Genomic DNA, 22,623 nt, shown 5'->3' on the forward strand with positions numbered 1-22,623 from the left:
AGACTTTCATTCACCTGCAACAACAACATTTTGAAACTGAATTAAGAAATCTTGTAAATGCTTCTGCTATCTATCTTCGTATCAACATCATTACTTGGACTTTGTTTCAAACTGATTTCATGTGTCACCCCTGGAGGAACTTTTGGGGGGGGAGGTCTGTACCGGGCGGTACACCTCTACACCGTTTATTTAAAAGTTGCGCCAGTTGAAATTCCTCTTCTGGAGGAAGGTTGAACTTTATCTATTCTATTAATTCTCTACTTTCTCAGAAGATGTCACCACGTGGAAAATTTTGAGTTTTTGAACTGTGTCACTTTTGATGTGTTTTTGTTTCGCTTGAAGTAAGAAGTGTGAACTTTCTCTTCTAGAGGACACTACTGAAGATCAACAATAGCGCACCCTAGTGCGGAGTCAAAGAACTATTTTGTTGGAGAAATTTTTATTTCAAAAGTTTGTTTCTTGTTAAATTTCTTTCTGTTATTGTTTAAGTTGGCTGTATACCCCTCTTTTTCCCCTTGTTTTAGATTTATCCAATCCCGAATTTCTTTTAGTAATTTCTGACCAATCTGGTGTATCTTCCCCCAACTTGTATCTGTTGCGGGGTCCTATCCAATAAAAACATTGTGGGCGGGTGTTTTCATTCCCCTAACGCCTAGAAACTTCCGCGAGAGTATTTAAACTGCTGATTTTGGGGTCTCCGGGCCACTTCTGTTCCATCTTTCAGTGTATTAAGTACATAGCAGGAGGCGGGAAGCGCCTCTTTCTTCTTCAGCCGTTCAACACCAGGTAATGGCCTATTAATAACTTCTTTTCTTGCTAGGTCGGCAGTTTAACACTCGCGGCGGGTTCGAAGCATTTCCATCATGTAACCTTTTCCTAAAATGTAATTACTCTTTTTCATCTTTTTCTTGTAAAGCTACATATTGGGATAGAGAGTGCTACCCTCTCGAGCTCCCACTCACATTTGTTTTGAGGTGAACTTATTTTCTCAAACTATTCTTCGTTTATGTAATGTAAAGTGTTCTTCTCTAAGTCACCTCTGTAGTATGGGATTAGCCCTTGCGTTAGTGGCCCAGAGCCAGATTAGGTTTTAAAAACAAAGTGTGTTAGGAGTGCAAGTTCGCCTCCTCTCAAATTGTTATTTTAGAGGTCATGTAATCAACCTTCTTTTCATGTAATAGACCTCCGTAGGTTGGGTATTTTACCCCTGTGAATACGTCCTTAGAGGACAGCTTGAAGGTAGAGTTTGGTGTGGCCTTGTGATAGGCTTACAATTTTGAGAGCGGATCGCTCTTTGAAATTTGTTTCTGTATGCCTCGTGCAGGCTTTATGTGTAATGTTTGGAGCCAGTGCTCCTGGGCATGAATGGGGTTTTCTGCCCCTTGGCTAAAATTTTTTTTGGAGTAAGGCGGGGCTGATTGCCCAAGAGTTATGAAGTAAGGGCACTGAGCCCGAATCCAGTAATATTGTACCTACATTTTTGCTACTCTGTACCTGTTATGATTGTTATCTCTTGTTTTTGAAAAGAAAATATAACCTAGTTAAATTTTAAATTAATTTTACATTGCACGTTAATTTCGTAGCTTGAAACCCATTCACACCCGCACCTTCTTTCACCTCTACCTACCACGGATATCTCCGTAACAATAATAATAATATTTTTTTTTGCTAGGGGCTTTACGTCGCACCGACACAGATAGGTCTTATGGCGACGATGGGATAGGAAAGGCCTAGGAGTTGGATGGAAGCGGCCGTGGCCTTAATTAAGGTACGGCCCCAGCATTTGCCTGGAGTGAAAATGGGAAACCACGGAAAACCATTTTCAGGGCTGCCGATAGTGGGATTCGAACCTACTATCTCCCGGATGCAGCTCACAGCCGCGCGCCTCTACGCACACGGCCAACTCGCCCGGTAATAATAATGATAATAATAATAATAATAATAATAATAATAACTTTTTAAACGAGGGATTGTAGAAAATCTTCAAAAGACACTTGTGAAAGGTCCGCACTCCACAAGTGTGTGGGATTCTTACCCACTAAAAACCACACACCCTTTTCCCACGATGTGTATCATCACCCCGGAACCGCTCTCGCATTACTTCAGGGTGATATCGTGCTTTATCTTTCAGACGTCTTCTTTCTTCATTTCTCCTTTACGAACGTTCGTATGCTTCCAAATCCTTCTTCTTCTTCTTCTTCTGACGAAGGACGTTCTCCACGTACACTGCCATGCGATCCCAGTATTCCTGGTTTCGCAGCATCACCGAAATAATATTATCTGCTGTCAATTCTCCTAGTTCAGTTTCCACACATCTTCTCTGAATCGTCCAATGGCCGCATACAAAAAAGGTGTGAAATACGTCGTCAATGTCATCACAGTATATGCATGCTGCATCATTCGCTCTGCCCACTTTATGCAGGAATTTCCGGAAATACCCATGCCCTGTTAGAAGCTGTGTGAGGTAGTAATTTACTTCACCATTGGCCCTTTCAACCCAGATATCCAAGCGTGCTATCAGTCGCTTGGTCCATTTGCCTCGAGGGTCACTTTCCCATCTGAGTTGCCATCGCCTCATCCGTTGACTGAAGGCACGCTTCTTTGCACATTTCTTTCCCAGCTCTCCTTGGGTACGCCAGATTTCATGTCGCTCCAATGCAAGTAGGTCTATTGGGGCTATTGCTGCCACCGTGAGGATTGCAGGTTCGGAAACCGTGCGGTATGTGCACGCAATACGTAAAGCCGTTCTCCGTTGTACGGCAGCTATCCTTCTCCGATACCAAGCGAATCTCAAGGATTCGGCCCAGATTTCAGAGCCATATAGGAGCACTGACTGAACCGCCGACATGAGAAGACGTCGTTTGCTGGATTTCAGACCTTTAATATTTCCCATTAGTCTGCTAAGTGCAGTCATGTATTTTACTGCCTTGTCTGTCGCTCTCTGAATATGATTCCAGAATGTGAGCTTGGAGTCAAGTGTCACTCCTAGATATTTTGTGCTCGCAGATGTTTCAATCACTAACTCTCCAACAGTCATTGGTACAAGAGTTTCGATCCTTTTCCTCGTCAGAAGAACTATCTCTGTTTTGTGTTCGGCTAATATTAGACTGTGGTTCATCATCCATTCTTTTATGCGCCGCATCACCTGGTTCAGTTTGATTTGAGCCATTTCAACATTACGAGCTACTATCAAGGCGGCCACATCATCAGCGTAGCCCACAAGCTTCGTGTCCTCTGGCATCTCCAAACGTAACAAGCCATCATACATTATGTTCCAAAGATCTGGACCAAGGATCGATCCCTGCGCTGCACCAGCAGTCAGGCGTTTTTTCTTTTCTCCATCTTCCGTATCATACAGCAGAGTGCGATCTTCGAAGTAATCTCTCATTATGCGCATAAGATATTGTGGTAGCTTGAAAGTTTCCTCAAGAGCTACCAACATGTCGCTCCATCTTGCCGAATTGAAGGCATTCTTCACATCCAGGATCACAAGAAGTGTCAATTTACGGGAATGATGGTTACCCATTTGTGCCCTTTCTGCTGTATTCACCACCTCCCACACTGCATCTAGCGTCGAGTGTCCTCTCCGAAATCCATGTTGGCGAACAGATAGATCCCCTGCTAGCTGAACTGCTGAGAACAGATAGATCCCCTGCTAGTTGAACTGCTGAGAGGATTCTGGGCTGCAGAAGTTTCTCCAGGCCTTTTCCGGCTGTGTCCAGCATACATAAAGGTCTATAACCACCAAGTTTTCCTTTGCTGATCAGAACCAAACGAGCCATTTTCCTTCGGGGACTAAAAACACCCGTTTGCAGGCAATGGTAGTACATATTCAGCAACAGTTCTGGACATAGTTCTGCTATTATCTTTAACACTTCTGTAGGTATACCATCTGGTCCTGGAGTTTTCTTGTTTCTAAGAGCGCTAATAGCTCTATTCAGCTCTTCTACAGTGAAGAGGGGTATATCATCCAGTTCTTTTTCGTCATCACAGTCAATCCTCTCTGGATGGTCTGGGAATAGTGTATCCACAATTTGTTTCATTGTTTGCGGATCCGCACTCGGGGTTGAAAATATCCCGAGTTTCTTCATTACAATCTTATAACCTTGTCCCCATGGATCATCTTCTACTTCTTTAGCCAGTGCCCACCATTTATCGGCTTTACTTTTTCTGATTGCATTACGGAGTTCCTTCTTCGCTGACTTGTACTCCGCTGTGACTGAGGTATTCTCTTGACTGCCTCTCATCCTCTGAGCCCTGCGTCGAAGTCGCAGACAATTCTTTCTCAGTTCAGCAATCTCTTCGGTCCACCAGTACGCTGGGCGCTTGCTATTTCGCGGTCTCTTTCGGGGCATTGAGGCATTGCATGCTTGATGGATTAGCTGCATAGTGAGTTCAATACATACACCAGCTGCTTCTTTCCCTCTACGAGTAGAACATTTTTCAGTTATGTTCTCCATTCCATTCCGTATTACATCAATGAACGTTTCCTTGTCAATACCGGCTACGTTCCACCGTGCTGGTCTGCGCAAGATGTTTCTTTCTTGAGGAGATTCCTGGAGCAGTCGAAAGATGATATATTGGTGATCGCTCCCCGTGTAGTTCTCAATCACTTGCCATTCAGAAATCTTAAGCGTAATATCCTCTGATGAAAAGGTTACATCCCGTATTGTTCCCTGGCATCCTGGCCGTCGGAATGTTGGCACATTTCCAATGTTGTTAACCACCAAACCCGTTCTGGCTGCCATCTCCATTATACGACGTCCTCTGGAGTCTGTTTGTGGCATGCCCCATTCCAACGCTTGAGCATTTACGTCACCAGCGACCACTAGTTTTTTTTCCATTCTGCGTATTACATCCTCAAGACCATCAATTTTCATCTGAAAGTTGGAAACAGATTCATTTGGCGTAAAATAACAGCTTACAATAGTGATTTCCCCCAGTCTGTACCCAAACAAAACCGTCATCGCATCCATGCTGTGTTACTGGGACATTTCCTAGATCTGGTACCCAAATTGCAGCTGTTCCGAGGTTATCCACAAACCACCCTGGATGGTCCCTCTCTTGATACGGTTCGCTAATAATAACGATGTCTACTTCCATCTCGTAAATCAGCTGTGCCATAAGATTGTTAGCTGTTTGACTCCTGTGCATGTTTGCTTGAAGTATTTGCATCATTTACTGTGATTTTTTGCCTTCTCCAGAGCTTCACGAAATATTGCACATGCTCCCGATCCAGGAATGTGATTTCGTTTAGCTTCATTGACACCCTTGTCTGTACAAAGCATACATCGTGGATTGTTCTTTTTACAGTCTACTGCCTTGTGGCCAGATTCTCCACACTTAAAACAGAGCTTACTTCTGTCGGGGCCTGTGCAGTTTCTTGCCAGGTGACCATATGATAGGCATCGGAAGCAGCTAGGTAACATGGTTCTAGCTCTTACTCTGCAGTATAGCCATCCTATCTTAATTCTTCCTGCTTCCAGTAATTTCTGAGCGTCCTCGTCTTTGGTTTCGAAGATGACAAGTTTCTGTCCCCAGCTGTTTGGTTTCGAGACCGATATTTTAAGTTTTCCATGGGGATTTCCGGAATCTCGTCTTACAGCTTCCTCCATATCTGCGGCCGTAGTGACGCCATCCATGTCTCAAATCTCCAGTGTAGTTCGGGAGATTAACGCCTTTACATCGCCATCACGTCTGAGGGCATCTCTCAGAGAATTACTGAATACCTCCCTATTTTCAATCTTCGTTGTTTTGTTGAATTTAATAAGGACAGCTCCAGCTCTTGTTTTACGGATGGATTGAATGCCTGCTCCACTGTCTTCCGGCTTCACCCTGTTCCTGATATCCTTCAAAATAATAATAATAATAATAATAATAATAATAATAATAATAATAATAATAATAATACACATACCTGTATGCTCTGCCACACATTCCATAATTGCCAGCACCATATGATCCTCCAATGATGAGTGTCAGCTTAGGAACATTGGCACAAGACACAGCAGTCACCATTTTAGCACCATGCTTGGCAATACCTCCTGCCTCAGCATCTCGTCCTACCATGAAGCCTATAAGAACATGAAGCAATAGAGCTGCAACTTGAACAAAATCCAGCATATTCTCAGGAATCTTAAAAAAATTACAAAAATACAAGTATCCTTGGACCAAAAATGGTAAAGTATTTACGAGGAAATATGATATCAGCAGAGTCATAAATATCAAGTGCACTGCATACCTTCCAGAAGGCTACACTAAGCCCAGAACATAAAGATCTGAACCACTTTGGAGTAGCAAAAGAGAAAGTAGCATTGATGTATCAAGATAACAAATAATCACCCTACTTCACCAGTCTGATAACAATTGAAGCATCACAACCAGACAACTAGAGAATCACACCAAACCACATCATGAATTGTATGGACTCTTATACAGACAGCTAACAAACTCAATCGGTACACTGTGCAGATGACCTAAACAATGAAGTTGAAAATAGAGGTAAGAATATCATGCATCTCAACACAGGTGGAATTAAGACCAACTTTGATGAGCTACTCTCTCCATTAGATGAGATTCTCAATAGACATCATCATTCTCTCAGAAATGCAATTGATACATGATATACCTTTAAAATACCAAATTATAGTGAATATATATTGCTCCTCCTGTTAATTCAACTCAAAATCCACATTCATTCAAACATTTATCATGATTTATGGTATCCGTAATCTACACACTACCATCTGCAAATCTAAGGATCATAAATACACTGGCAGAAAAAAATATCCAAACACTAAGAAGGGATTGTACTAGATTAACAAATGTTGGTAGACATGTTTATACATCTGAAAGATGATGTTGAATTAAATTTCCCACAAATTGCATTAGCATGGCGCTAGTAGCAGCCCCATGAAAATGCACATCAGGTTTGCTTTAAATACGGGCTGTACTGTGCGAGAGTGTTAGTTACCTGTGAGATTGGACGGAGTGACTGTGAGTGGGTCAAGAATGTCTTTACGATGATGAAGAGGCCAGTATCAACAGCTCACTGCGGTTGAATGTGGCCATATAATAGGGCTACGTTAAGGTGGATTTTCCTTCTATGCTATTGCAAAATGACTTGGTAGGAATGTCTTCACTGTGCAAGTGCGCTGGCAGCAGTGGTCATGAGAAGGTACGCTCGAAAGAAGACCGAGCACCGGATGTCCCCGTGGCACCACCGAGAGGGAGGACCATCGTAATCAACATATGGCTGTGGCATAGCAGACTGCATCTGCAGCAGCAATTCGAGCGGCATTTGGCACCACAGTGACGTAACTAACTGTTCAAAATGAGTTACTTGAAGGACAGCTCCGAGCCAGATGCCCAGCGGCGTGCATACCACTTACCCCAAACTACCGCTGTCTGCAACTTCAGTGGTGTCAAGCAAGAGCTCATTGGAGGATGGAGTGGAAGTCTGTTGTGTTTTCCAATGAAAGCCGGTTCTGCTTTGGTGCCAGTGATGACCGTGTGTTGGTTAGGAGGAGGTCAAGCGAGCGCCTACATTCCACCTGTCTGCAGCATTGACACACCGGGAGTTCTGGTCTGGGGAGCAATTTCCTATGACAGCAGGAGCACTCTCGTGGTTATCCCACGCACCCTGACTACCAATGTGTACGTCCGTCTGGTGATTCGACCTGTTGTGCTGCCATTCATGAACAGCATTCCTGGGGGTGTTTTCCAACAGGATATTGCATGCCCCCATGCTACTGTTTAACCCAACATGCTCTACAGTGTCGACATGTTGCCTTGGCCTGCTTGATCCCCCTAATCTGTCCCCAATCGAGCACGTATGAGACATCATCAGACGACAACTCCAACATCATCCACAACCGGCATTAACTGTCCCTACATTGACCGACCAAGTGCAAAAGGCATGGAACTCCATCCCACAGGCTGACATCCGGCACCTGTACGACACAATGCATGCACGTTTGCATGCCTGCATTCAACAGTCAGACAATTATACCGGTTATTAATGGGCCAGCAAGGCACATTTGCAACGGCGTTTCTCACATGGATATTAACCTGTAGTCTTGTACCTTGAATCAATTAATATATTATCTTGACAAATATACCGCCAAAATTTCCATATTCTACATTCCTAATTTCATGGTGTTTGGATATGTTTTTCCGCCAGTGTATAAAATATAATCATCATGATCATCATGATCATCATCATCTGCAGTTTCCAGCTGTTGGCCGGGTCTGCTTCATAAAATTTAATAATGATTCATACTCTATTTTAGGGGTCTATAGATCTCCATCTACAGTCATTAGAACTTTCAGTTTGGAGCTGGATATCACAATTATAAATATCCCCCTAACTAACATGCGATAATAGTTAGTGATACTAGCAGACATCTTATCATCATCATCTGGATGTGAATATAACAAATCTAGTAAAGACTACACTAATATGATGAGCAAAACTGGATTCCTTCCATATGTAAACATCCCCACAAGCGTAACAAATTACTTCAAAACATATATAGATCACATTTATGTTAAATTCCCTAAGCTAACATTCTCTGCAGCAATACTGAGGACTTGCATCCACAACCATGATCCAGTATTTCTCCTTGGTTACAAGACAATGAAAAGAGAATCTGTACCGGTTGGTACACCTATACGCCGCACATTTGAATTTTCCACCTTAAATACTCCTCTACAGTTGAAACTCTGAACTTTGAAACTGAATTAATTCAACCGTTTATCCGAAGATGTCACTGTGTTAATTTCGAATTTTTTTTTGTTTACTAATTGTCAAGAAGTGTGGACATTCTCTCACAGATGTCTCTACCAAAAACTATGATCATGCACCCTGGTGCGAAGTGAAGGAAATTTTCTTGAAGATATTTTGTATTCATAAGTTGTTGTCTTTACGAAATTTCATTCTTTCGTTGGTGGGTTGGCAGAATTAATCCTTTCTTTCCGCCAGTTTTGAACTTAGCCAATCCCGAATTTCTTTAATTAATTTTGGACCAATCGTGTCCTTCTTCTTCATATTTGATGTGTAAACTTTAGCCGACCAATAAACGCATGTGGGTGTGTCTTAATTATTCATGAAAGGTCTCGAATCGTCCCTCAGAGTATAAAAACTGCTGATTTTCCGGGCTCTCCGTCACTCGTACAACATCTAGCTTAGTGTATAGCAGGAGGTGGGAAGCGCCTCTTTCATCCGCCAGCAGCTCTTCAACAAGGTAATGGCCGTTTAACATCTTTCTTTTTTCCTTACTAGCTCAGCAGTTTAACCCGCGGGGCAGGTCCGAAACCTTTAATATGTAACCTATAACTTAAAACATGTAATTTTTTTTTCCATCTTTGTAAGACTTCATATTTCTTTAAATGTAAATCGGGGATAGAGAGTGCTTTACCTTCTTGAGCTCCCCTTCATTTCTGAATTGAGGTGACTATGTTTTCGTAACTTATTTTCTACTTTTCCCTAATGTGTTAAAGTTTTTCTTATATGAGTCACCTCTATAGTATGGGAATAGCCCCTGTGTATCGGCTTAGCGCCACTTAGATTTTAACAAGCTTTCGTGTAGGAGTGCAAATACATGCCTCCATTCATCTTGATATTTTTTTGGGGCCATTTAATTAATCTGTTCCTTTTCCACGAAAGCCCAGTAGACTGGGTACTAGATACCCCTGTTTCTTTGTAGGTGTGCCTTGAGGGCAGTTGATAGTAATGTCGGTTGTTTCCTTTGATAGGCTCGGAAAATTGAGAGAGGGTTAGCTCTTTCACTTGTGGTAATGTGCCTCAGAGAGGCTTGAGTTTTAGAGGTGGGAGCAAACGCTCCATTGTATTGAGGGAATTTCTGCCCTTTGGTAATATGTTGGTTGTGAGCTGAGAGCTCAGGAATTGTAAAAATTAGGGCTTGTGGCCCAGACTGTTAAAGTTTATCTAAATCTCGGCTTTCTTGGTCTTGTACCTGATTTGACTTGTTGTTATTTGTTAAAAATCCAAAATTTTTTTTGTGAAAATTGTTAAGTTTTGAAAATATAACCTTTATTGAAATTTTAATTCATCTTTCAGCCTTGTAGTTAGACCCATTCCAGCCCGCACCTTCTTTCACCTCTGCTGATTCACCAAAACATGGTGGATGGATGATGAGCCACAGTCTAACATTAGATGCTAGTGCCCTCCATCCAGTATGAAAAATTTAAAAAGAATGTAAAAGATGAACACTGGATTAAAGCAGATGTGAACATAGCTATGGAAAAATTATCGGAATCATAAGAAATTATAATGAAGAAAACGCTACCCTCAATCAAATTAGCTCTCTGTCTAAGACACTCACTCCTTGGATAATCAGTGGTATCCTCACGTCCATATGCATGAGAGACAAATTACATCAATGCCTCATAAAGCAACGAACAAACCAGAAGTTGTAGCAACACACATCATAAAGAACTACCACAGATTCCAGGACCAGAAACATACATGCCTTGGCACTAGACTACAACTAAGATCTGCATTACCAATCCCAAATAGAAACACACTTCTTCGAAAGACATGTGCAGCACAAAGAGGCTACTGAAAGTACTATCATTACTATTAAGCCTGTTGTACACTATCAAATTTTGTCAACTTTAAGACTTCACAAGAATTTTCAATACTTCATAAGTTTAATTGTAAAATCACTTGTGATTTTTGAGAAGTCTTGGGAAATTTTCAAAAGTCTTGAAATTAGAACATGTTCTAATCGATCGAAGAATTGCCAAGTCTTTGACAGAATTGACCAATGGAATTTGAATATTAACAGTGCGTCCTAGGCTGCTAGGCCAAGGGATGTTGTGCGTGATAATTGTTAAGTATGAGGCACATCCTTGCCTGTATTCAATGAGCTCCGTAAAGTACCAGAATAAAATGAAGAAAACGGCTGCTTACAAGGAAATTGCAAGAGAAATATCTCAAGGAAGTGAATAGCTTTTATGTTATTACCATATGATAATCTCCAAGTAAACACTATCAGCAAGGTTTGATTTTTAACCATCTTCGTATATTATTATTATTATTATTATTATTATTCCATAAAAGAATGGATGATGAGCCACAGTCTAACATTAGCCGAACACAAAACGGAGATAGTTCTTCTGACAAGGAAAAGGATCGAAACTCTTGTACCAATGACTGTTGGAGAGTTAGTGATTGAAACATCTGCGAGCACAAAATATCTAGGAGTGACACTTGTCTCCAAGCTCACATTCTGGAATCATATTCAGAGAGCGACAGACAAGGCAGTAAAATACATGACTGCACTTAGCAGACTAATGGGAAATATTAAAGGTCCGAAATCCAGTAAACAACGTCTTCTCATGTCGACGGTTCAGTCAGTGCTCCTATATGGCTCTGAAATCTGAGCTGAATCCTTGAGATTTGCTTGGTATCGGAGAAGGATAGCTGCCATACAATGGAGAGCGGCTTTACGTACGAGGACGGTTTGAAAAGTTCCCAGAATCACTGCTAGATGTCAGTGCTAGAGCAACGAGGTTCCCGCACAATAATCACACATCCTTTGTGAGTGAACTCGTGGTGTGTCAGTGCTCTAGCTGCAGGAGTGTGGTAGTGACGACTCTTTGTTGTTGTTCCCGCATAGTGATTTATGAGAATGGAAAAAACTGAGATTCAAGCAGTGATTAAATACTTTGTAAAGAAAGGTATGAAAGCAAAGGAAATTCATGCCGACTTTCAGAACACACTGGGGGATTCTGCTCCTTTATTTTCAACTGTTGCCAAGTGGACCAGCGAGTTTAAATTTGGTCGGGAGAGCTTGGATGATGATCCGCGTAGTGGACGGCCAAAAAGTGTGCCGACCCCAGAATTTAGCGCAAAAGTGCATAAAATGGTCATGAAGGATCGTCGACTGAAAGTGCGGGAGATTGCTGAAGCTGTAGGGATGTCTTCTGAATGGGTATATTATATTTTAACTGAAGAATTGGGTATGAAAAAATTATCCGCAAGATGCGTGCCGTGGCTCTTGACATTGGACAATAAATGCACCAGATTGGAAATATCCGAACAAAGTCTGGCCCATTTTCAGTGCAACCAACAAGATTTTTTGAGCCGGTTTGTGACTACAGATGAAACTTGGGTCCACTACTATACCCCAGAGACAAAACAGCAGTCAAAGCAGTGGAAACATGCTGATTTACCACCACCAAAGAAAGCAAAGGCAGTGCGTTTGGCCGGAAAGGTCATAGCCTCAGTTTTCTGGGATGCAAAAGGCATTCTGCTGATAGATTATCTTCCTACTGGCCAAACAATTACGGGGCAATACTATGCAAACCTCCTAGACCAACTACAGGAAAAGATATGCGAAACAAGGCCTGGTTTGGCAAGGAAAAAGGTCATCTTACATCAGGACAACGCTCCGCCGCACACAAGTGTTATTGCCATGGCAAAACTTCATGAACTGGGGTACGAATTGTTGCCACATCCACCTTATTCACCTGATTTGGCACCATCAGACTTTCATCTATTCTCCAAGCTGAAAATTTTCCTTGGTGGACAGAGATTTTCTATAAGGGAAGGACTGACAGCTGAATTGGAGAGGTATTTTGCAGGCCTGGAGGAATCTCATTTTCGAGATGGGATCAAGGCATTGGAACATCGCTGGACCAAATGCGTTAGTCTACAGGGAGACTATGTTGAAAAATAAAAACAGTTTCAGCGAGGTAAGATACTTAATTCTAGTACATTCCGAGAACTTTTCAAACCACCTACGTATTGCATGTGCATACCGCACGGTTTCCGAACCTGCAATCCTCACGGTGGCAGCAATAGCCCCAATAGACCTACTTGCATTGGAGTGACATGAAATCTGGCATATCCAAGGAGAGCTGGGAAAGAAATGTGCAAAGAAGTGTGCCTTCAGTCAACGGATGAGGTGATGGCAACTCAGATGGGAAAGTGACTTTTGAGGCAAATGGTCCAAGCGACTGATACCACGCTTGGATATCTGGGTTGAAAGGGCCCATGGTGAAGTAAATTACTACCTCACGCAGCTTCTAACAGGACATGGATATTTCCGGAAATTCCTGCATAAAGTGGGCAGAGCAAGTGACGCAGCATGCATATACTGTGATGACATTGGCGACATATTTCGCACCTTTTTTGTATGCGGCCATTGGACGATTCAGAGAAGATGTGTGGAAACTGAACTAGGAGAATTGACAACAGATAATATTTTGGTGATGCTGCGAAACCAGGAATCCTGGGATCACGTGGCAGTGCATGTGGAGGACGTCCTTCATCAGAAGAAGTATCTGGAAGCATACAAACGTTCGTAAAGGAAAAATGAAGAAAGAAGACGTCTGAAAGACAAAGCACGATATCACCCTAAAGTAATGCGAGAGCGGTTCCGGGGTAATGAGACACATCATGGGAAAAGGGTGTGTGTGGTTTTTAGTGGGCAAGAATCCTACACACTTGTGGAGTGCGGACCCTTCACAAGTGTCTTTTGAAGATTTTCCACAATCCCTCGTGAAAAAAAAAAATTATTATTATTATTTTACATTGCATTGCTATAATTTTTATTCAGTTCATGTGAGTAAATGCAATGTAACATCTGCATGAGATTTAATGGCAATGAATGCATTGCAATCTTAATCTTTTTGCCATGTAAATTATGCTTTATTGTGCATTTCTCTTCTTTTCAAGAATATATCTCACTGCAAATCCAAGAACCACAACTGCTGCTTGCCTTTCCTCCATTTCAAAACAGAAAGCTATCAAACCTTGCCAAATCTTTTAAAATCTTGTCAGACTTTCAGCAATGTTGAACAATCTTTGACAATATTTGACAATTTTTCTTGTGAAGTATTGAATTGAAAGAAAAATTTAATGATGTACAACAAGTATTAGAATAACTCCACACACATCCAATCAATAATTATTGCTGTAATATCTTTAGTATTACAAAGTAAAACAAATGAAGTCCCTCTATACAGTAAGTACGAGGGCAAGCCAATAAGTATCTGCAATCAATTTTTATAATTTATTACAAAAAAGAGTACACACTTTTGATTGATATAATTTTTCAACATAGTCACCCTGCTTTTCAGTGCACATGGTCCACCGTTTCACAAGCTTTCTGATACCCTCTGCAGAAAAGGTTTTTTGTTGCGCAGCAAGCCACATATGCACGTATGCTTTCTTTACCTGTTGATTGGAGCTATATCGACAGCCTCTGAGAGAGTTTTTAAGTGGACCAAATAGATGGTAATCCGATGGGGTGAGATTGGGACTGTATGCAGAATGCTCCAACACCTTGAAATGCAGCATCTGAAAAGTTTGAGTGATGTGGGTGATGGTATGTGGACGCGCATTGTCATGCAACAAAAGAACTTTTTCCGACAATCGACCTCTGTGTGTGTTGGGAATTTCAGGTTTCAGCTTGTTTACCAGCATATCACTGTAATGTTTACTGTTTACCCCACCCTTTTCCTGGTAAATGTTCCAGGATTGGCCCTTGAGAGTCCCAAAACACTGTGAGAATCATTTTTCTTGCAGAAGGTTGACTCTTGAATTTCTTTTTGACTGGGATGCTTCCATTCCATGCTCTGACGTTTGCTCTCTGGTTCGAAGTGGTGAAATCATGTTTCATCCCCAGTGATGATCCGTTTTAGAAATGTTTCACCTATGTTAGCATGATGGTCCAATAGGTGCTGACAGATTCTCACATGATTGTGCTTCTGCTCTTCATTGAGTTGTTTTGGCTTTTTGCTAGAGGCTTTACGTCGCACAGACACAGATAGGTCTTATGGCGACGATGGGATAGGAAAGGCCTAGGAGTTGGAAGGAAGCGGCCGTGGCCTTAATTAAGGTACAGCCCCAGCATTTGCCTGGTGTGAAAATGGCATACCTGCCAACTTTTAAACACCCAAAATCAGGAGATTTTGATATGAAAATCAGGAAAAATCGGGAGATACAATTGGTCAAAACAGCTTAATCTACATGTCTTGCACAATACAATACTATGATACATATATAACACTTATAGTCTCAAAACCCGACTGTTGCTATACGAGGCTACAAGGCTGAAAATAACACACCTCTATTCCCTCACATGGAGTATGTGAGTGAGATTATCAGTCTCTAATAAGCCTTCCGAAAATAGTATGAACTCATGCTCCACATGTATGTATCGGTCATGCTCTAAAATGCCCGCGCGATTATGCGAAGCACAATGCTATTTGTATCAAATAACTAGCTGTTGTACCCATCCTTCGCTATGGAATTTTGAGAAAGACTGTCCTTATAGTTTTCCCAACTGAAGTCAACATAGGTCGTTAAAATGATGTCAGTATGAATGTCACGATTAAAAGTAATGTTGTCTTATGAAATATTTGATAACATGAAAAACAGCACATTTTCTCACTTTTAAAGTAAAGCACCAGTTTCGATCTAACCTTCAAAGTTTCAGAGCTAGAATGAGCAGGCCGCAGAAAGCCACTAACACTCCTGTGTCATTATTCTACTTATGATGATGCTTGTTGTTTAAAGGGACCTAACATCTAGGTCATCGGCCCCTAATGGTACAAAATGCGACGAAATGTATTGACAATTTAAAAGTCCAAAATCATCCACTGACCAGAATTCAAAATATGCTGTTCCTCACATAGTGGCTACTAACCATAGGCAAGGCACACCCATGGTGTCGCTCATAGAGTGGTACTAATCACAGGTACTGTAAAACTCGCCCTGATTCACACGCTGTTGCTACTAGTCACAAATATATTGTGTACCTAACATAGTGGTACTACGCGCAAGTAAAAGCGACCCAGCATGGTGGTACTAATTATAAGTAGTCTCATGGTTCTAATTCAAACATCCCTAGGTTGCCCCTTTTAGTCGCCAATTACGACAGGCAGGGGATATCTTGGGTGTATTCTTCACCTGCGTACCCCACACAAAGGGGTGTGTGTTTGGTCCACGAGAGCTATTTTATTTCGCTCAAGTCCACCGGCAAGCCGGTTAGGACAACCCTATCCCCGACCTGGAACGCGCCACGTAATATTACCTCTCTCGCTGCTACGTCAACGTAGTAGATTCGTGGTTATTCCATTTAAGTGTGCACACTACTCATTCCAATCACTGTCTCAGAGTAGGGATTGAATAGCTGGAATTCTATGATGATCCAGTGAATTACGTACCAGTAGTATCCGAAAATTTATGAACCAGAGGAATCGCATGCTAAATGAGAGAGAGAGAGAGATCTAACTCCCCAGCTACTTCCCGCCAATATTCAAGCAGGCTGTTATACTAAGTACGCAGCAGTAATCTCATCTATTGGAGATAAATAGCAGCAGAATACACAAAGCACGTCACAACAAACAATGGTCAATGTAATGTTGTTGTTGTCGTTCAATTTTATGAGCTGTCTATATTGTAGGCCTTCACATTTAGTTTTCTTCCGACTCTGCGATATTAGAGCATCTGATGTAAAGTGAGTCGTTCTTTCTTTTATGACTCCCTTTTGTGTTATTATTCAAGCGATCGTTCCTTCATGACTTTTTTCTCATTCTTATAATCATCTTCACAATATTATTATAGTCGGTATGGTAAAACTGAATAAGACATAAATAATCAGAAATTGTACTCTCTATAACTGTTGTTATGTAGTACGTTTCAATATGACCAATTAGATAGGTAATTAAAAAATAAATTTTGTCACCTTCCCCTAAACTACCATTTCGAAAAGGGTGAATAAAATTATTTGTAGCGTGGACTGTAGTTCCTTATTGCCCAACGTTACATACCGATTTTCATTAAATTATCCTCGGCCGTTTTGTCGTGATGCACGTACATACTTATATACATACAGACAGGTGGTGGTGGTGGTGATTATTGTTTTAAGAGGAAGTACAACTAGGCAACCATCCTCTATATAACACTAATCAGAAGGAAAAAGGGAAGGGATCCGACACTTCGAAAAATGAAGATATCGGCCAAAGGAAGACAAGGGCCACGAAGGGCGTGAAAATGAAAGACTCCCTAGCCCTCGCAAGCCTAATAGCGTCGGGGTCGGAAAAGAACAAGAGTTGACCAAGTGAGGTCGGATAGGATAGATGAAAGTGAGGAGCCTGGCACAAGTAAGTGGAAGCAATGCCAGGACTCAGCTGAGGGCCCCGTGGTCGCCAACCCACGCTCCAAAGTTCAGAGCACATACAGACAGACACTGCGGAAAATTAAAACTTGCATTTCTCCTTGTTACTGTGGTCACGACCAGTACAAAAATATCATTCTTTATAAATTCTGAGCAATGTACAGACAATCTTTTTTTAAGTTATATTGAGATAAATGAAAATTATTCAGAATTGTCTCCAAAAGGCTCCTAAAATCTCTAGAAAAGTCACTAGTCGTTATCATTGAAATTCTATCACTAAATTACTAAAAAAGACTCCATATCTAGCGCATAGTCTCCAGAATCGCGTAGAGTGATGTGAACGAACACGAACATAGTACGCGAGAACGAGAGATTGACGATCGATATACGCGTCGCGATATACAGGTTTCAATAAACATCGCACATTTGCGCACATTTCTCGCATTAATAAACGTAGATATTTCGTTTGAAGGCGGCCAATGAGTAAAGGACTTCCAGCCACTCGCGTAAAAAAGGTGAAATGGCGGGATTTGAAAACAAAAGTTTTAAGTCCACCAAGAAATAAGCTAAAATCGGGAGAAATAATAGAATAATCGGGAGGCGGGAAAAACTGTCGAAAATCGGGAGTCTCCCGCCTAAATCGGGAAAGTTGGCAGGTATGAAATGGGAAACCACGGAAAACCATCTTCAGGGCTGCCGATAGTTGGATTCGAACCTACTATCTCCCGGATGCAAGCTCACAGCCGCGCGCCTCTATGCGCACGGCCAACTCGCCCGGTGAGTTGTTTTGGAACCCATCTCAAACAGGCTTTGTGAAAGTTAAGCCTGTTATGCACGATTTCATATGCAGAACCATGGCTAATGTGCATATGGTTTGCCACGTCATCAACAGTCAATCTTCTGTTATTCAGGGTCATATCATGCACTTGTTCAATATTGGCATCAGTTACGGTTGCAGATGAATGCCCGGATCTTTCCTCATCCTTCACGACCCTTTTGAACTTTTCAATCCACTAGTAAACACTTTGATGTGGCAAAACATTGTACCCATATTGTGCTCAAAGCTTTCTATGAATTTTCCTTCCTGGTACACCCTCAAACCACAAAAAAAAGATTATGGAATGCTGTTCTTCCTTGGTGCAAACAGAGAGTGGTGCAGCCATCTTTACATCGCAACAGCGCAATCTGTACAGATCTGATAATGCTGAAACCTACCACAGTTGTAGACAATGGTGCCATCTAGCAGCTGGTGAGCACACAATACCATAGAGCCAACCTAAAGACAATCAGACCAAAATTGCAGATACTTATTGACTTGCCTATGTATTGTCTCCTGTTATGCTATTTTATCACGTAAATACAGGACTTTAAAGAAAGGAAGAACATTAGAAATGTGTGTAAATTTGCTGCACACTTCTAGGTTGTTTAAAATGTTTTTAATATTTCATAATCAAGTCAAATTTGTACACATAGAAAAATAGTATTATGTTTTTCAAATAAATATTCAAATGATGAAGGAAAAATATCTAAATAACTCAAGACTAGGGGTGCCATATTTTACTTCTCATTAAACCACCTTTCAGCCATTTGTTTTTGAAATTATTTTTATGATGTCATGTATGTAATGTATACAAGCCCGCACACAAGTCTACTTATGTGGGATTCACTGAAATATAGATTGAACAATTGTATTGTGAATAATATTGTAGCGGTATAATTTATGGACTAGGTGAAATCACCGCTACACCGGAAATTCGATTATGTGGAATTCATAAAAAAGGGGGAATGGAAACTATCGTTTAATCCTGCCCCAAAAGAAGGGAATTCTGCGATAGCTAATTGTTGTACTGTTGGGATTCTTATTGGTGCAAATTGTAATATAACTGTGGGCAATTGCTTCGCCATTGGACTTTTATTGAACGTTGTTGTCTATGAGTTTGTTATTGGGTAGCTCCGCTGCTCGATAGTCAATCGTTCTGCATGGCGCGCCCTAGCAGCCATTATTCCAAACAAACACTTCTGTTCCAGCGGTCGGCTAGTGCAGGCGTCATGTCGCTTGGCTTGTTGCCAGTCGCTATGGCGGGCAAGAATGATTTGAAACCACCGTAAGGTGATTGTGAAGGAAGGCGTGGGCCTGTGTAACGACATTTATATGTGGTGGTGTAATTGTAACTTGTAAGTGTGGAATGCAACCTTTTTCACGACTACGAGTGCCTGCGGCTGATTATAATATTTTTCTTGGGAATGTTTTGAACCAAACTGTATAAGTGAGTATTTAAAAATGTCTTCAACAATCTGGTAAGTGATCGTCTGGCATCATATTTACCCCAACAGACTTTCCATGTACTCTTCTGGGTATTATTCTGCAGTGAGTAAAACGCCAACATGGCTACCTTCATCGATGTTTTGAATTAATAATAATTTCCAGTTACGAGCGAGACATCGGGAAGTGCAGACGTGTGAATGAGCTGAGGTGCGCAATATGGGAATAACGATACAGCAATACAGGCTAAGAATTGGAAGATGGCATGGTGCAAGGCAGTGTTGGAAGGAAGGTGGAGTTGAGAGAGGAAGAGAAATTAGTGGTTATAAAGGACTGTTGGAGATTATGTTGTGTGCGACGGTTATTGCGACGCTGCTGGTGGTAGGAGGTATAGAAAAGAATCCGGGTCCAAACCAGGGACCGTTCGGCTGGGAGGAGCTTGAAGAGATCAAGAGAGTGGTGAAGGAAGCAAGCAAAGGAGAAGAAATTAAGGAAATGATGCAGGAACACCAGGCAACCCAAATGAAGGAGATGAAGGACTTAAAAAGTTTTATAAAAGAAGAAATTGGAGGTGTAAATGACAAGTTAGCGGAGATAGAAGATGAGGTAGAGAGCTTGAAAAAGAAGGTGGTGGTACTGGAAGAGGAATTAACAGCAATGAAGAGAGAAGTGAGGTTAGCGAGGAACGAATCGGCAAGAAAAAATGTGTTTGTGTATGGTGTACCTGAGGAAGGAACAGAATCAAAAGTGGAATTAGTATTGAAAGTGGTGGACATAGTTTCGAACAAAATGAAGATAAACTTTTCTGAAGTTGATATAGATGATATATATAGAGTGGGAAGGAACAAGGGACATAGGCCGGTGAAGTTAAGATTAATATCAACCCTGATGGCTGATATACTTCTGAGGAATGCTGGAAATTTGAAAGGATCGAACATTTATTTGAAGGCTGAGATAGAGAAAGAAGATAGGATGCGGTTGGAGGTCTATAAGCGGCATATGTGGCGTGCTAGAGCGGAGGGATTGCGAGTCAAGATAGTGGGGAGGTGTCTGGTTACTTCAGGCAGAAATTGGTCGCGATCGTGGACACAGGAGGAACTGCTGAGGATGGAAAAATGTGAGGAGGAAATGAGTTGCAGAAATCGAGAGCAGGGCGACATCAGTACGGAGAAGGAAGAGAGAAGAGGGGACTGCGGTGTCAGCGGGCAGGTAGCGAAGACAGCAGAGTCCTTGGTGAGTCAGAACAGCCCAGGAAGGAGTGAATCAACAAGTAGGACACTAGACCGAAGTGAAGTGGACACAGGTAGTGAAGAGGTGACGGGAAGGGAAAGGAGTCAGGGTAGTGACTTAACCTCCCCAAATAGGAATAATGCAGAAATAAACCTGGAGAGAAAGCAGGCGTTAAATAAGGCGAGATCCTTAAGTTTAAAAGATCTATGGGGTGGGAAAAAAGGCTCTGGCACGGAAAAGGGGAAGGATGGGGGTGAGAAGAAAGAGAGGGATGGGGTGGAGCCAAAAGGAAGAATCACGAGAAGTAAGGGGGGAAGTGGTGAAATGCAGAAGTATAGGGAGGGAGGGGGAGGAAATAAATAACTAGATATGGTGATAGGGATGCTGAATATTGAGGGGTTGATGGGGAAGTTAGGGAATAAGGAAATTGTGGATTTAGTGAAAGATTTTGAGATTATTGCTCTAGTAGAGACGTGGTTAGGGAAGGGGGTTGAAATTACATGGGACGGTTATAGAGTAGTTAACGTGTTAAGGGAAAAAATAGGGAAGAGGGGCCGAAACCCAGGGGGCATAGTAGTTTTAATAAGGAATGAGATAGATGAATGGGTGGAGACGTTACAGACTAGGGTAGAAGGGGTAGTGTGGTTGAGAGTAAAAATGGGGAAGGGGGCAGCGGAAGCAATTTGTCTGGCACTGCTTTATAACCATCCGAGCGATTCAGTGTATGCAAATAAACATTTTTTTGACGAACTGATTGAAGAAATAAACACAATTAAAGGAATGTATGTAGAAGATGGGATAATTTTATTGGGGGATTGGAATGCGAGAGTGAGCAATAGAGTACCGGTATACGGGAAAGAAGTAAAAGTAGACGGGATACTGCAAAGGAAGAGCAAGGATAATGTTGTAAATAGTTATGGAGAAAGGTTATTAGAGTTATGTGCTCTAGAACATTTATTTATTTTAAATGGGTGGATGAAGGGGGATAGTGTGGGTGATTTGACGTATATTACAACAAATGGAGGGAGTGTGGTGGACATAGGAATAAGCTCAGAGATAGCGTTAAGGAGAATAATAAGTTTTGAGGTGTTAGAATATGGGTTGACAGAACATATGCCTATCAAAATAAAATTGAGAACTTTGGTTGCTGATGAGAAGGGAAAGATGGAAGAAAGTAAGGAGAGGTATAGGAATGGAGGATGGAAGTATGTATGGGATGATAATACCAAAGAGAAATTAAGACGGCATTTGAAAGAGGAGGGAGATATATTAAGGGTAGGAATTGAAAGGGCGGTAGAAGGGAATGATATGGATAACGTGTTAAAATTAATTGAACTCCCTGTATGGAGGGTGGGGAAGAAAGTGAGGAGAAATGTAGAGGGAAAAAAGAATAAAATGAATGGATGGTTTGATGAAGACTGTAGGAGAAAACGTGAGGTTGTAATGAGAGCCCTAGCGGAGTTTAGGAAGGAGGGTACGCAAGAAAAAAGGAAGGAATATTGTAAACTGAGAAGGGAATATAAAGAGGTATTGAATGAGAAGAAGAGAGGATGGAAGGAGGCGGAAGCTGAAAAAATAAATATATATTGCAGAGAGAAGAAATTTGAGAGGATTTGGGAGTCAATAAACAAGATCAGAAGAACGAAACCGGAGGGGAAGGGAGATAAAATAGGAGAAAACGAGTGGGTTAGGCATTTTAAAAGGCTTTTAGAAGGGGAGAGGAAATTGGGTAGAGAAATAGACAAGTCACAAATTGGAAGGGAACTGGAAGTAGGCATTACAATATTGGATGGGGAGATAACAAGGCAGGAGGTAATTACAGTATTAAAAAATGCTAGACCCAAGGCTGCAGGAGGTGTGAATGGTATTTCCAATAGTGTATGGAAAGAGGTAGGGGCAAATGAACCGATGTTGAGAGGGATTGTGAAATTCTTTAATAGGTTGCTGGAAACGGGGAAATTTCCTAGAGAATGG

At 41.6% G+C, this 22,623-nt stretch overlaps 1 protein-coding gene across 5 annotated transcripts in view; it reads right to left on the reverse strand.

Moving 5' to 3' along the window:
• Positions 1 to 22,623, reverse strand: part of Mccc2 (methylcrotonyl-CoA carboxylase subunit 2) — a 229,001-nt gene that overhangs the window by 32,820 nt on the left and 173,558 nt on the right. For all 5 annotated transcript variants that reach the window (XM_067147236.2, XM_068227597.1, XM_067147237.2 and 2 more), the window contains exon 8: positions 5,918 to 6,074. In XM_067147236.2, the coding sequence (XP_067003337.2) occupies positions 5,918 to 6,074 (157 nt within the window). The remainder of the gene's footprint in view (positions 1 to 5,917; positions 6,075 to 22,623) is intronic.

This window comes from Anabrus simplex, chromosome 5, assembly GCF_040414725.1.
Source record: "Anabrus simplex isolate iqAnaSimp1 chromosome 5, ASM4041472v1, whole genome shotgun sequence".
NCBI lineage: Eukaryota > Metazoa > Arthropoda > Insecta > Orthoptera > Tettigoniidae > Anabrus > Anabrus simplex.